This window comes from Curcuma longa, chromosome 16 (assembly GCF_044706935.1).
Source record: "Curcuma longa cultivar G26 ecotype Majalengka, Jawa Barat chromosome 16, ITB_CL_G26_1.1, whole genome shotgun sequence".
Classification (NCBI taxonomy): domain Eukaryota; kingdom Viridiplantae; phylum Streptophyta; class Magnoliopsida; order Zingiberales; family Zingiberaceae; genus Curcuma; species Curcuma longa.
In genome coordinates this window covers 9,619,663-9,632,858 of record NC_133876.1, presented here as the reverse complement: position 1 = coordinate 9,632,858, position 13,196 = coordinate 9,619,663, and the positions used below count along the sequence as shown (strand labels likewise).

Sequence of the window (13,196 nt, the reverse complement as noted above, 5' to 3'; positions counted from 1 at the left end):
CATTGATTTGAAGATATCTATATATCAAAGCTTCATACGACCACATTGGATCAGTTCAAATGCACAGAGCAATTTGAAGATTACTTCAGTAATGTAAGCAGTGTTGGTGCATTTGGAACAGATTTTGATCTTTCAAGATCCCATCAAAGGTTAGTCCTCCTTCACTTCTTCTCAAAAATTCTGCAGTCCTCTTCATTTGTATGTGTGGATTGTTCTTATTTCTAAAATTTTATCCAGATGAATAAATGTTACCAGCAATTTATTTACTTTTTTTTTACATACATGATACATGTATTTTCTAAGCTAAACTTGACTAGTTTTCTGCAGTTATTCATAAGTTATATCAATCTTGTCCATCGTACTTCTAATGATCATACTTTGTTGGTAATACGCTTTGTTATGTTAACAGGGAACTTAGTATACTTGTGGGTTTGAATTCATTTTACTTTCATCTATGTCTACATGTTTTTAACATGTAAACTGGTGGTATTTAGCATAGAAGTTATGAAATCTGAAGAACTTTTCAAGTGTGTTACAATATCTTGTGTTTGTTCCCTAGGAATAGGATTTGGAGACAAATGGTTGGCTAGATGAATTTATAGAGTTCTCACTCGGATTAGGCATTTCTACTTTTACACATTTTCATGGTCTGTTGTTGTTTTCAGATCCAAGTAGCTATCTCATTGGAGTGTCAAACCATCATTGTGCAGGGATTAGAGGGAAACCAGCTTGTGGTGATGAAAATAATTAAGCATCACCTAAAAAAATGAATGGAACAATATTTTTTTGATGAGCAAGCACACAGGAAATCTCTGCACAAGGCTGATCTTTTATCAATCAATGAATCCATTAGTTAGAAGTTGAGGAGGGTCAAGTATGTTTCTCATGCTTACGAAGTTCCATACGCCTGACTATATAGAGTATTGAAATTACCTACTGACTTTTACTGTTGGATTACTAATACAGATTTAAAAATTTGTGTGGGCATGCAGGATGTGCCCAAGAACAGTTGCTTGGTCTTTTATTGGAAGACAAATTGCTAGTTCTTGGGCTTACAAGATGTATAGTAAAGGATCCTAATGGTGGTGGATAATGGGATTCTAATATTTATGTTCAGGATGACACACAAAAAATGAGATAGAAAATTTGAAGCCTAAATGTCGAGGGAAAAGTTGTTGATAGTTGATATTTGCAAAGAGATTCATGTTTCATATTATCAACCCTAAATATTCTTTTGTTCTAAATATGATATGCTGCTCATGCCTGAGGCATATATATTAATTACCACAGATTTATATGAAATCATCACCTCATCTGATGCTGCAAAAGGTTGGAACCGCCAACCTAGCGGCCCCCCCACCCCGGCCCCACAAGTATGAGGGGGAGTAAATCACGGTGAATGCGGGACTGGTCACAACATGGTGGCCGAAGGCATTTGCACATGGACAGATATTGATGTTATCGCATTTGCTGCCATGGACCTTCGAACCGCCCACCTCATGCTGCAAGCATCCATGTCGTAACCAGCTGACCCCGCCCGTGGGGGCAATCATCACCTCATCTGAGTTTGTAATTTATCACGCCAAAAACTGTAGAGCAGTACATGGAAATCCCAAATAAGATATGTTCAATTGATTAAGATTGTGCTTCATTTCCCCATTGTTTCTATTTTATTTACTTCAATGATTTTCTAAAGCCATAAACTTTATTTCATAAGAACTTTTTGCACTGTAATCACCTTAAGCTTTCCAAATCAATTTGGCAAGTAATTAGGATCATACTATAATTTGATCAATTTATTCTATGAATCTGAAATAGACCTTTTCTGAACTATGAAGTAATTTGCATATTGATTACGCACAAAACAAATATATTCATTCGAGACAAGCAGTGAGATTCTAATCATTGATTGTGGGTATTAGCACATTGCAATAAGGTTTGGAGATTAAATTGACGTATGGTCAGAATCAACCACTTTGATCATGATATTGTTGTTATGTGCATTGCTGCAAATACTTTAAACTTTTACATAGTTATGGTGGTGTCTTTTTTATTTGTTGCAACCTTTCAGGTTTAATACTTGTGTGTATATTCAAGACAGGTGCTTGCTGGATCCATGACAACAAAGATTTGGCACATTTGCAGCATTTGCAGCTTCTCTTACCTTTGCTATGCCTTACATAAGTCCAACATGAGAATGCCATCCAATTGAAGTTGTCTATTCCTTTGTAAACATGATCTAACTTCTAAAGGTTAGTAATATTGCTAAAGGTTCCTTCAAGAATACATGCAAGAGCATAAAATGATTGCATTAGCTGCCTTTTTCTCTCTGGCATATGTTTACACAAAATAGTTTGTTTAGCCTTGTTTTTATTAAGAATGTGTTAGCTTAGCTGACAAAGGCACTTAATTTGGTAGCTTAAGAGTAACATGTTTTACTAAATCTCTCCTAGGTACCAGCAGGTTAATCATATGGAGATCAAACAAATGGTGGAAGTGTGCAGTCTCTTCACAGCCTATTCATTCTGTTTGCAAAAAAAGCAAGCACTTCATCAAGAGTGTTTTTTTAGCCTATTCTTTTATAGCTGAAGTTTCATTTTCCTTTTCCAAGTTTTCCTATGTTTTGCTTGTTATTGCTATTTGGTTTTGATTTTTTTTAAACATCATTTTGCCTTCCTTGCTGTGTCAACTCTTCTCGCATTCTGGCTAAGCTGCTAGATAGTATTGAACTTCAAATCCCAAACCAAGCCATAATGGTAATTGACATTGGACAAGATTTAAGGTTTTATGAAGAACAGAATGACACTTTTCAAACGTTGGGGATAAACTGAAAAAAAAAAAAGCCAATTAGGAGCTGTAATATTTTCTTGTTTGGAAGGAATAAGCTGGCCCTTTATGCAACCAAATGTAAAAATGCATTGTCTTCAATTACATTTTCCAAAATCATTCTCAGTTGAATTTGGTTGTCCAACATAATCACTCCATTGAACAGTTGAACCAAGCAGACATTTAAGATGCAAAACCATATGTTGTGACCTCGCATGCTACAACTTAATCCTTAAATTTATTTTATATCCTCAGAGAACCATTAATTAACATTATTCAGCAGATTTCATCCTTCCTAATTTCTTGTTTTCTGTAAGTTGGTAAATCTGGAAAGTGGGAAATAAATGGCTATATGAGATCACTCTTCTTAATCAAATGATCGATCTTTAATGCACAATGATCATGCATTGGAAACTTTGCTGCTTGTAATAGCCATTAAAATGTCTTAGTATTTATCTCACGACTCTTTGTAATCATGGAACTACAGGTTGTTCTTTTATACCACTCACTGCTAAATTAGGTGTTCTATAATATTTTTTAGCTGAATCTTGAAACTCGAGGCAGAAAACAAGAGTCCACTGGAAAACTTGAGTTGTGTGATTTGCCAGCGTGATTCAAGTGCTTTCAAACTAGCAACTGTTCATTTTTAATTCTCCCATGGAAGCATTGCTGAGAAAACATATATAGCCATTTCAGAGTCGCTGTGTGGCATTACTACTATACATGTTTCAGCTCTTAGCAATTCAAAAACTCTTCTTTTCTTCTGCAAAAAGGTGGATCCGCCACCTTAACGGCCCCACACGGTCGGCCCTACGACCATCTGTGAGGAGGTAAATCGAGAAACTGTAGTTGGTCACGACGAATTCAAAAACTCTTCAACTCATGCAATGAGGTTCCTAATTTCTGCAACATATGTTCTTCCTTCACATGCATGGCTCAGGCTCAACATAACTACTTCACATGTATCTTTATAAATGCAGGAAGTCTCCTGTGCATGTACTGCTACTGTGGAGGAGCTGGCAATATGGTATTACTGGGTGAAACATAATATTTTGCAGTCTACAATTTCAAAATCATAGGGGTAAAATCATGTTTTCCTTTTTCTTCTTTTATTATTATTGAAAATTTCTTTGTTTCCCTCTTTCTTTCTTGGTTCTTAATTTTCTTCTGCTTCAATTACTAACTCTTAGATTTTGGTTCCCAACTGTTATTACTTCTAGCCTTGTCCACTGACCTCATCTTTCCTACAAATTGGGAGGAGCCTTCCATATTTCACTACTTTGCTGGATGTGCCAAGTTTTTAAATATATACAATGGAAGTAAATCAATCAAAAAATAGATGGAATTTAGATAGTTTATAGTTATAAGAACATCCGGGAATAGTACTAACTAATTTAATGACTTCAAAACTTGAGAGATGGATTTGGATTAGTGCAACCTTAAGTGTTAGTTATCTCTACAATGATTTGTGGTAAAGAGTATTCAATGCACTCATAAGTCCACAATCTCTTGCTCACCTTTAGATTTTTGAAGCGGTAGATCAAATTGTAAAATATTATTTCCCTATGTGAAGTAAATACCTTTCAACTATAAAAATATATTATTTAACCTCATTTGACATGGACACAACTATTAGTATCTCTGTGAAATTTTGATGTGTAATGAATAAGTCTGAAATTATATCCTAGTTATATTTGATACGTGTGTCTTAGTGTACAAGGACTTAAGAGTTCACACGTAATCCAGATGGTGAACCTTGGCAGAAGACGCAAGCGAGCGAAAAGAATGACACAGAAAAGGAGCTGACAAGCTCGGTGCATCCGAGGTATAAAGAGTTACGGAAGAGTACTCCAACAGAGCAAGAAGAACACATGGGAGTGTGCATCCGAGGGATGAAAGCTGGAAGGAAGACTACGCAAGGCGACCAAGGTAGAATGGAAGAGGAAAATGATCAACACAAGGTTGACCATTTTAGGCATCCGGATCCATTCCGAGCGCCATGGAGTCTGAGCATCGAATCTATTCTGAGCGTCTAGATATCCAGTCCAAGTCAAAGCAAGTCGTTGTCGAAACAGATGAGGATGGAGTCCACGTTAGCGAAATCCAAGCGCACGAATCGCAAGAAGTCATCCAAACCCATTAGTGGATCATACCAGAATGGATTGAGTTCGACTAATCCAGACGTCTGGAAGACTTCTAAACACTCGAAAGTGTCACCTCAACACAACGGTCAAATCGAAGAAAAAGCTATAAGTAATTGAAACTGAAAGAATAATGCACACACTCGATTTCGTTTGTTTTCGTTTAATTTATTTTAGGGTCTACGCTCAACCGCTGTACGAGGTTTTTTCGCCTCCAGATCATTTTCGACCAGAAAATTTTGAATAGAGCTTTCATAGTTCTTGGATTAACAACTCGAGGGTTGTAACCAAGTAAAATTATGTGCCTCGTGATTCTTGTATATTTCTGTTTTAATTAGTATGTCATTACTAAAACGTTAGCAAGAGAAAAAGATTATTTTTATTTGCAAGTTGCTATTTACTCCTCCTCTCTATAGCGATCCATGAACCACTTCTGCTGCACCAATAACTTGATTATGTTATAATAACAAATTGGTGAGTACAACCAATCACTACAAAATAAGTTAGGAAGAAAAATATATATATTGGAAAGTTGATTTAGTACAAATAAAATAGATAAATTAATATATGATGGAACAAATCATTGAATGATTATGTTCCTAGAAGACCAAGATCAAATTTAGCAACATATGGATGTCTAGATTCATTTGTTTGCTTTTGTTCACTTCAATCATGTACACAATTTTCAACTGTATGCTTATATAGAAGAATGAGATAGGATGAAAGAGATATATTTGCTTGCATAATGCAAATATAAAAGTTACATATATCTACTTAATAAATTCCACTATTGATTATTTATGATGGCATAGTCAAAATTAAAAATAATTTCTCAGTTTAGTTCACTTCAAACTCACTCCATGATAAATCCATAAAAAAACTAAAGTTTATGAAAATTTTATCTTTTTACCAACATAGCCAAACTTTAGTTTATATTAGAACTTTAGCCTTGTCTAGTTTTATAAACTAGACTTTAGCCTTGTCTAGTTTATTACAATACTACAAGATCATGTTGCTAAATTCTAGGTAAACTCTAAGGTGGATTCCATTATCATCCAACTAATTCTTTACAAGATATTCTCACTTACCATGAACATATTCTCTTTAAAACAATTTTAGCTTACCTCCACTTTACAGGCACTGCTACAACTTATGCTGCCCTTAATATTCCCTTTTTCTTCTTGTTGTTGTTCTTGTTGTTTCCTTCCTCTTTGTCCCCTTTCGGTGCCCTCGAACTAGGAGCATCAACAACTACAATCCAAATGCGATTTTGACAATGACGATATCGACGATGAGGCATGTGGAATTCAGCTACTGATGTGTATTAGACAACAAGGAGTTTCTTGTGGGCATAGGTTGAGGCCACTAGGAGATGGCTATAAAAACAAGGAGAACTTTATTGTGGTTATTTGTTTATTGTGTTGAAGTTGAAATGGTCCTTAATGTTTCATTGATATAAATTAAGTATTGGAGCCATGATTAGTTAAGTAGTTAATCAAGGAGTTGGGAGGTTGTAGGATTGTTTAATATAAAGAGGGTAAAAAGGTATCGAATGACTTATTTGTGTGCTATTTGGTCTTTTTTTTAAAAAAGAATAAATTATGGAGGGGATATCCCTAGGTCTTGTGGATATTGATAAAATTATTATGTTAAACAATCATCATTAGTGATCATTAATAATCAACAATTTATCTATTAATCTCAAGTTTACTCCTCGAGGCAAATACCAAATTTTATTGCCTTTTTATTTAATAATCATCCTCATCATCATTATCATTAATATTAATATTGTGTTTTTAGTTTATGAAGAAAATATTCTAAGTGATTCATGTTTTGTGTGGTGTAGAAAATAATTAAATAGGCATATCAACTAAATCAAGGAACATTTTCAACATGTGCCCTCTAATCAAAGCTCAAAATTCAATTTCTTTTATTAGAATAAATTAATTAGTTAATTTATTGATGAAACAAATTAAGTGGAATCTTATTAATTAATTAATAAATCAATTATTAATTTACTAATTGGGGTCTTTAGATATATATATACACCTAATCATGGATGTTTGCATGGCTTGTTAATTGGTTAACCTAATTAATTATGAGGTAATTAGGGAATCATGTTGACAAAAAGGATTGAGATTAGCACTATAATTTAATTAGAAAGTGACAAATGTCATCCACGAGTTGATGCTTGAGTATCCTAATGAGAATCTATAGATTGAGACACTTAAATCAACAAGTGCATAAGTTGTTAATTAATTAATTAATTAACTAATTTGCCCAATATTTATGGGGTAAATTAATAATAATGCAAATATCGAGATTATCTTCATACTTCTTTATGTTTTATTATAATTAAATTTATGTACTTATAATTTATTTTAGTATAATAATATATTTTTAAAAATATTGAACAATCATGAATACAAATCTTAATTCTCTTTTCAATTTATTTATTTCTATCGATTCGAAATAAAATACATATTCTGATCACGAGTATTTTAATTAAGTATATTTTCTAAAGTTAATTAGTCATGGGTTTAATCTAATTTGATTCGGCTTCTTGTCGGCCTCGTGGAATATAAATATTTAATAAATAGATATATTATTATTACTGTTATTATAATTTGTCCATTAAAAAATAGAGGAGTAAATCATTTTTTCCTTAAATGCTTAAAAAGTCATTTTTTGAAAACTAAAAAATAAACAATAAATAGTAAATAAATATTAGATTTTGTTTGTCAAAAAAAAAAATAAAAGCAGAAGAAATGGCTCGACAATTTAATTGGTAATAAATTAACAACAAGAAAAATCAAGATATTTTACTACATTGTAGTAATTAACTGAAATATAATAAATTACTTCAAAATACACATGGCTAGATTTTTTATCTTTTTATAAATCCTTTCTGAATTAAAATTAAATTGGGTTCTAGTCTTTTGCATGTTTCTTCAAAAAAAAAATGAAGAATTTTTTTTTTGAAAAAAGGGAAGTGTTTTAACAAATGCGTAACGGTCAATATGGTCAAATATTTAAGAGTTTAACAAGAAGGGGAAAATCTTATCCCCTAAAATCTTAAATCCAATAAAGTTAAATTAACAATAATAATAATAATTGATAAAGTCAAAATAAGTCAAACCTTCCCTAGCATCTCTATTTTTTCACATAATCATATATATTATTTAATCAAAAATATTTATTTATTTATTGAACAAACATCGGTGTTTTTTCAGATAGTTAAAAGAGCATCTTACTTTAGTTTTTTATTAAAAAAATATGTCACCTCTTATAAAAATTACATAATTATTGTTAATATTATTCTCATTATTATCTTATTTATATTTTTCATTTAAATCCTGAATTAGTCGGGTGCATTGTAGTAGCTACAATTTCATAATTGCTATAATATAAAAATAAATCTTAAAAAAAGATTAAAATTATTTAAAGTCTCTGAAAATATTTTAAATTATATTTTTTTAATCTGAAATCAACTTGATATAGGTTCTACTTGGTAAATCTTTGAATAAATTTTGATTTGATATACTATGCGTCATATAATTTAAATTAGTCAAAAGTTATGATTTTTCTAAATTTATCCATATGTGATGATCTCTCCTCACTCTCTAAATCTTATAATAATATAAATTTAAAATATCTAAATTATGATTTCATCACTACTATAATATAAATTTAATTTATTTATCTAATATTGATATTATAATAACTATGAAATCATATCTCCTATAATTATGTGATAGTTCGATAATTATAAAATCATATCTCCTATAATATATAGTTCGATTGTAATAGTTACATGCAGAAGAGAGTAAGGGTTCAAATCCTGACGAAGCCAAGTAACACCCTCCTGCGTCGTGACTAACTGCAGTTTTTCGATTTACCTCCTCACAAATAGTCGGGGAGGGAGGCTGATCGTGTGAGGCCACTAACTTCCACCTTTTTTTACATAAGATTGTAATAGTTACAATTTTAACTACCTGTTCCAACTATACGACAGTTACAATTTTAACTAACTGTTCCAACTATATGACGGTTACAATTTTATAATAATCTGTCATAAGCGTATCGGAGAGTGTATTTGTGTCTTTTATTAGCGATCAGGGTGCCTTTTTGATAAATGGGCGTTTTTTTTCTTAAAAAACATCGTCCGTTTGATTTTTTATCTTTGCCCATATTTATGTTTGTATATAACTCTGTATATATATAGTAAAATTATACGACATATTACAAAATAACGCTTATAAATAAGCCCCCAAAAGCCTTCACCACTTATCCTCCACCACCGCCACCACATTACCCTCCCTCCCCTCCGGCGCCGGCGCCATGGTCGTTCCCTCCGCCCGCCTCCCCGCCGCCAACAAGCTCTTCCCCTGCCGCCCCTTCCCGGTCGTCGACCTCTCGTGGCGCCGCGCGCGCGCCGCGGACCGCCTCACCCGCGCCGCCGAGGACCTCGGCTTCTTCAAAGTGATCAACCACGGCGTGGCGGTCTCGGCGGCCGCCATGGCGACCGCCGCCGCCGGCTTCTTCTCCCTCCCTCCCGGCGACAAGCTCGCCGCCGGGCCGCCGTCCCCGCTCGGCTACGGCGTGCGCAACATCGGCTTCAACGGCGACATGGGCGAGCTGGAGTACCTCCTCCTCCACTCCCACCCTGCCCACGTCGCCATGAAAGCAAACTCCATCCCCAACCTCAACGCCGCCCACTTCAGGTCCTCACTTTTCTTTTAGCTTAAATTTATTTTATTTTATTTATTTTTTTTAAAAAAAAATTGATTTAATTTACTTTATTCAATAATAACCAATTAGTTATAACTCGAATAATTGAGCCGGTTCAACCGGTTCGACCATGGATAACAAAAGGCCTTCTAGTTCCTTTTCATTCTCTAGTACAATTCTAAGAAAACTAACAACAAAAACTACAAAAACGTGATGAAGTTCATGACTAGAGCGAGAAGGATTGTCCAACTATCATCGCGGTGATGTGAAATTAGTCGATAGAGCTTCTCGCGGAAGGCGATAAGTTCTACTAAGTAAATACTTGAAATTGTGAAAGTTTTATATATATAATCTAGAGGAATGGATATATTGATGCCCATTGACATGGACATATGGATGAGAGCTACAAGTCTAATCAAAGAAAAGAAAATAGTCTAAGCATCTATGCTTGTTCTTCTCCAAAAAATACAATTCCGACAAGAAAATTAAAGTTTGAATAATATTTATGAATATTTTTATTTTATTTTATTTTTCAACAATCAAAAAGATTAATTAATTAGGTTATGTGATGCCATCTTCCTTAATTACTTGGGTTGTTGCTTGGTGAGCCTTCCATGCCTTAGCTAGCTTCATAAGTCAAACAACACCTAACTCATCTTCAAATTGAAGTGTAAATAAAACTTACTAAATATATCACACACAAATAACTGTTCTTGATTCTTAAATTTGTATTTGTAATGATTTATTAGAGAATGATTTTCAGAATTTTAATGATTTATTAATTAGAGAATGATTTAAAGCTGGTTAGTAAAGAAAATAAACAAATTTAATGGCATGAACTTCAGAATTTTAGTTTTAATTTTGACTGTTCAAGCTCCAATGTATAAAGGGTTAGTTGCTAAACTAAGAGGAGGAGGAAGAAGAAGAAGAAGAAGAGGAGGAAGAAAGGAGATTGAAAGTGGGTGAGGGAGTCTAAGAAAAGGGATGCACACACACACTGAGTTGGGGGTAAGTTGTCATATCCTGTCAGGGAGAGGACAGACAAAGAAGTGTTGAGAGGCTCAAATCCACAGCTCACAACCCTTCTCCATCCTCACTGCCAACCAAATCAATTTGGAACCCCCAACAGAAGTCTAAAGAGGTATTGAATCATTTGGATTTGGGGACCCTGTGGGCCTCAACCTCAACCTCAACCTATTCAGATAATTCACTATCAAATTAAACCCTATAAAAAGAAAAGAAATTCAGAAATAGTAATAATAATAATAATAAAGTTTCAAGGGTTAGTGGAGTTCATGCCTGGCTTGGTTGTGTGCAGATATGACCACCACTTAGTTGAGTTGAGTTGAGATGAAGTCCTTCTGCAATATCTTGTTTGTCTGTCTGTCTGTCTGTCTGTCTCTGTCTGTTTGATCCAAATGTGATCCACTGTGTGCCACACAATGCCTTTAGTTCATCGTAATGCAATTCAATGCTTTTGTGGATTTTGAGACTCACCAGGGGAAAATAGGATCTACTTTCGTGTCGCCGGTGTTTGCATTGGTTGTCAGGAAGATGGGGTTTGGTTTCCTTGTTTCTTGGAGAATTTGCTTTGACTGATACTTGAGTTAGAGTAGTGATGGAATTCCTATTCGAAAGCTGAATCGATCGACCACCCGAACTCAGATCCCAGTGAGAACTGTAACTGACCATCTTTCTTCATCACAATGTTGCAAGTCATTGGCAAAATAAACATTAGAACAGATGAGAGAATTATTCCCCTTTCAGTGAGTGCCAAACTAGGAAAAGAAGGTTGCCGAGCCAGAGCCATCATCAATCATCAATGCCTCTGAAAATGACACTGAAATAGTTGTAGAGAGGGAGCAAACAGGGCACTCTGAAAGTACACTACACCACACCTGAGTGAAAAGTTGGTTGCCATCTACACTGTTTCCCTTTTAAAAGCTAAGCATTCAAAAATACCATGACCACTATTTTTGGTTAAAAAAAAACACAAAAACAATTTCAGTTTTTTTGTTGTTCTTGTTGAAAATTTAATAAGATCTTGACTGTCTTGCAGTGAGGTGGTGAATGAATACGTGAAGCAAGTGAGGCAGTTGGCAATTGAGCTATTGGAGATGCTCGCAGAGGGACTGGGGCTGCAAGACACCCAAGTCTTCAGCGGCATGGTCGAGGACACAGACAATGACTGCTTGATCAGGTTCAACCATTATCCAACTCCCCCTTGCCTGCCCGGGACGACGACCGCCGAGCTGGACGACGACGAGGTCGCCGGTAACGGAACGGCCAGCCGCGAGCGGGTCGGGTTCGGAGAGCACTCCGACCCGCAATTGCTGAGTATTTTGTGGTCCAACGACGTCGACGGCTTGCAGATCCGACTCCCTTCCACGTCGGACGAACGTGAGGTGGAGTGGGTCCCCGTGCCTGCGGACCCCACCGCATTTTACGTCAACATTGGCGACCTTCTCCAGGTTAGTATATGCTTTTTTTTTTCTCTACCCTTTTTAACCCTAAACGCCCAATATTAAACCCTAAACCCCAATATCGTCTAACCCCTAAAACTCAAAACCCAATTTTAACCCCTAAACCCCAAAATGCTCTAAACCCTAAAACTCTAACCCCCATTCGGTGATTCAATCAAAGGACTTAATCTATCTGTCTAGCAATTTGACAGCGAACTCCATCCATGTGGGCTCAATTGTGCATGTGCATTGATTGGATTTTGGAACCCTAAAACTTTATTAGACAGTAGGGTTTGTGAGGTGGATGCTGAAATGTGACGCACCTTTTGGTGTTCTTGTCAGGATAGCAAAGTAGGGCATGTGTTGGCAGAGTACTCTTGTTCCTTGCTTGGGTGTCTTTTTGTCTGGCCTCGTAGGTTAGGGTTTAAGGTTTAAGTAAGGTTACAATCACCTAAAAAACTTTCTTTTTTTTCTTCTTCTTCTACTTAAAGAAATGTGTTTTCTTAGTTAATTTGGGTTCAAATTTTGTAATTTTAATAAAAATGAGTGATTTTGTGTGTGATTTTATTTTAAAGGTTATGACGAATGGAAGGCTAATAAGTGTTCGACATAGAGCAATGGCCAACTCCTCTAGATCGAGAATGTCGACCGTCTTCTTTGCGGCGCCATCGCTATCTACGAGAATTTCACCACTTTATGAGATGATTAATAAATCGCATCGGCCTAGGCGGTACAAATCCTTCACTTGGGGTGAGTTCAAGAGAGCCATGTACACCCTAAGGCTTGGCTATAATAGACTTGACCTCTTCATTGCAGAAGCTGATGACAACAAAGAAGATGCAAATTTCCTTTAACTCTTTGAAATCAATCCTCCCCTAAAACACAATTTATAGGACTAGATAGAATATTAGAGGGAAAAAAATTATAAGTATAATTACTATTTTGTGATTTGAGAGACTAAAAATCGAGTCACATGCCCTAAGACTCACTTTTAATATCACTCGAAATTTTGGCAATTAGAAGTAGAACAAGAGTG

At 35.1% G+C, this 13,196-nt stretch overlaps 1 protein-coding gene across 1 annotated transcript; it reads left to right on the top strand.

Annotated features, from left to right (window-relative positions):
* Nucleotides 1-9,308: 9,308 nt before the first annotated feature.
* Nucleotides 9,309-13,093, top strand: LOC141847220 (gibberellin 2-beta-dioxygenase 2-like). Its single transcript, XM_074735204.1, has 3 exons — nt 9,309-9,691; nt 11,758-12,169; nt 12,736-13,093. Exons 1-3 carry the CDS (start codon nt 9,309-9,311, stop codon nt 13,012-13,014), a joined length of 1,074 nt encoding a protein of 357 aa, XP_074591305.1. The 3' UTR covers nt 13,015-13,093.
* The last annotated feature ends 103 nt before the right edge of the window (nt 13,094-13,196 follow it).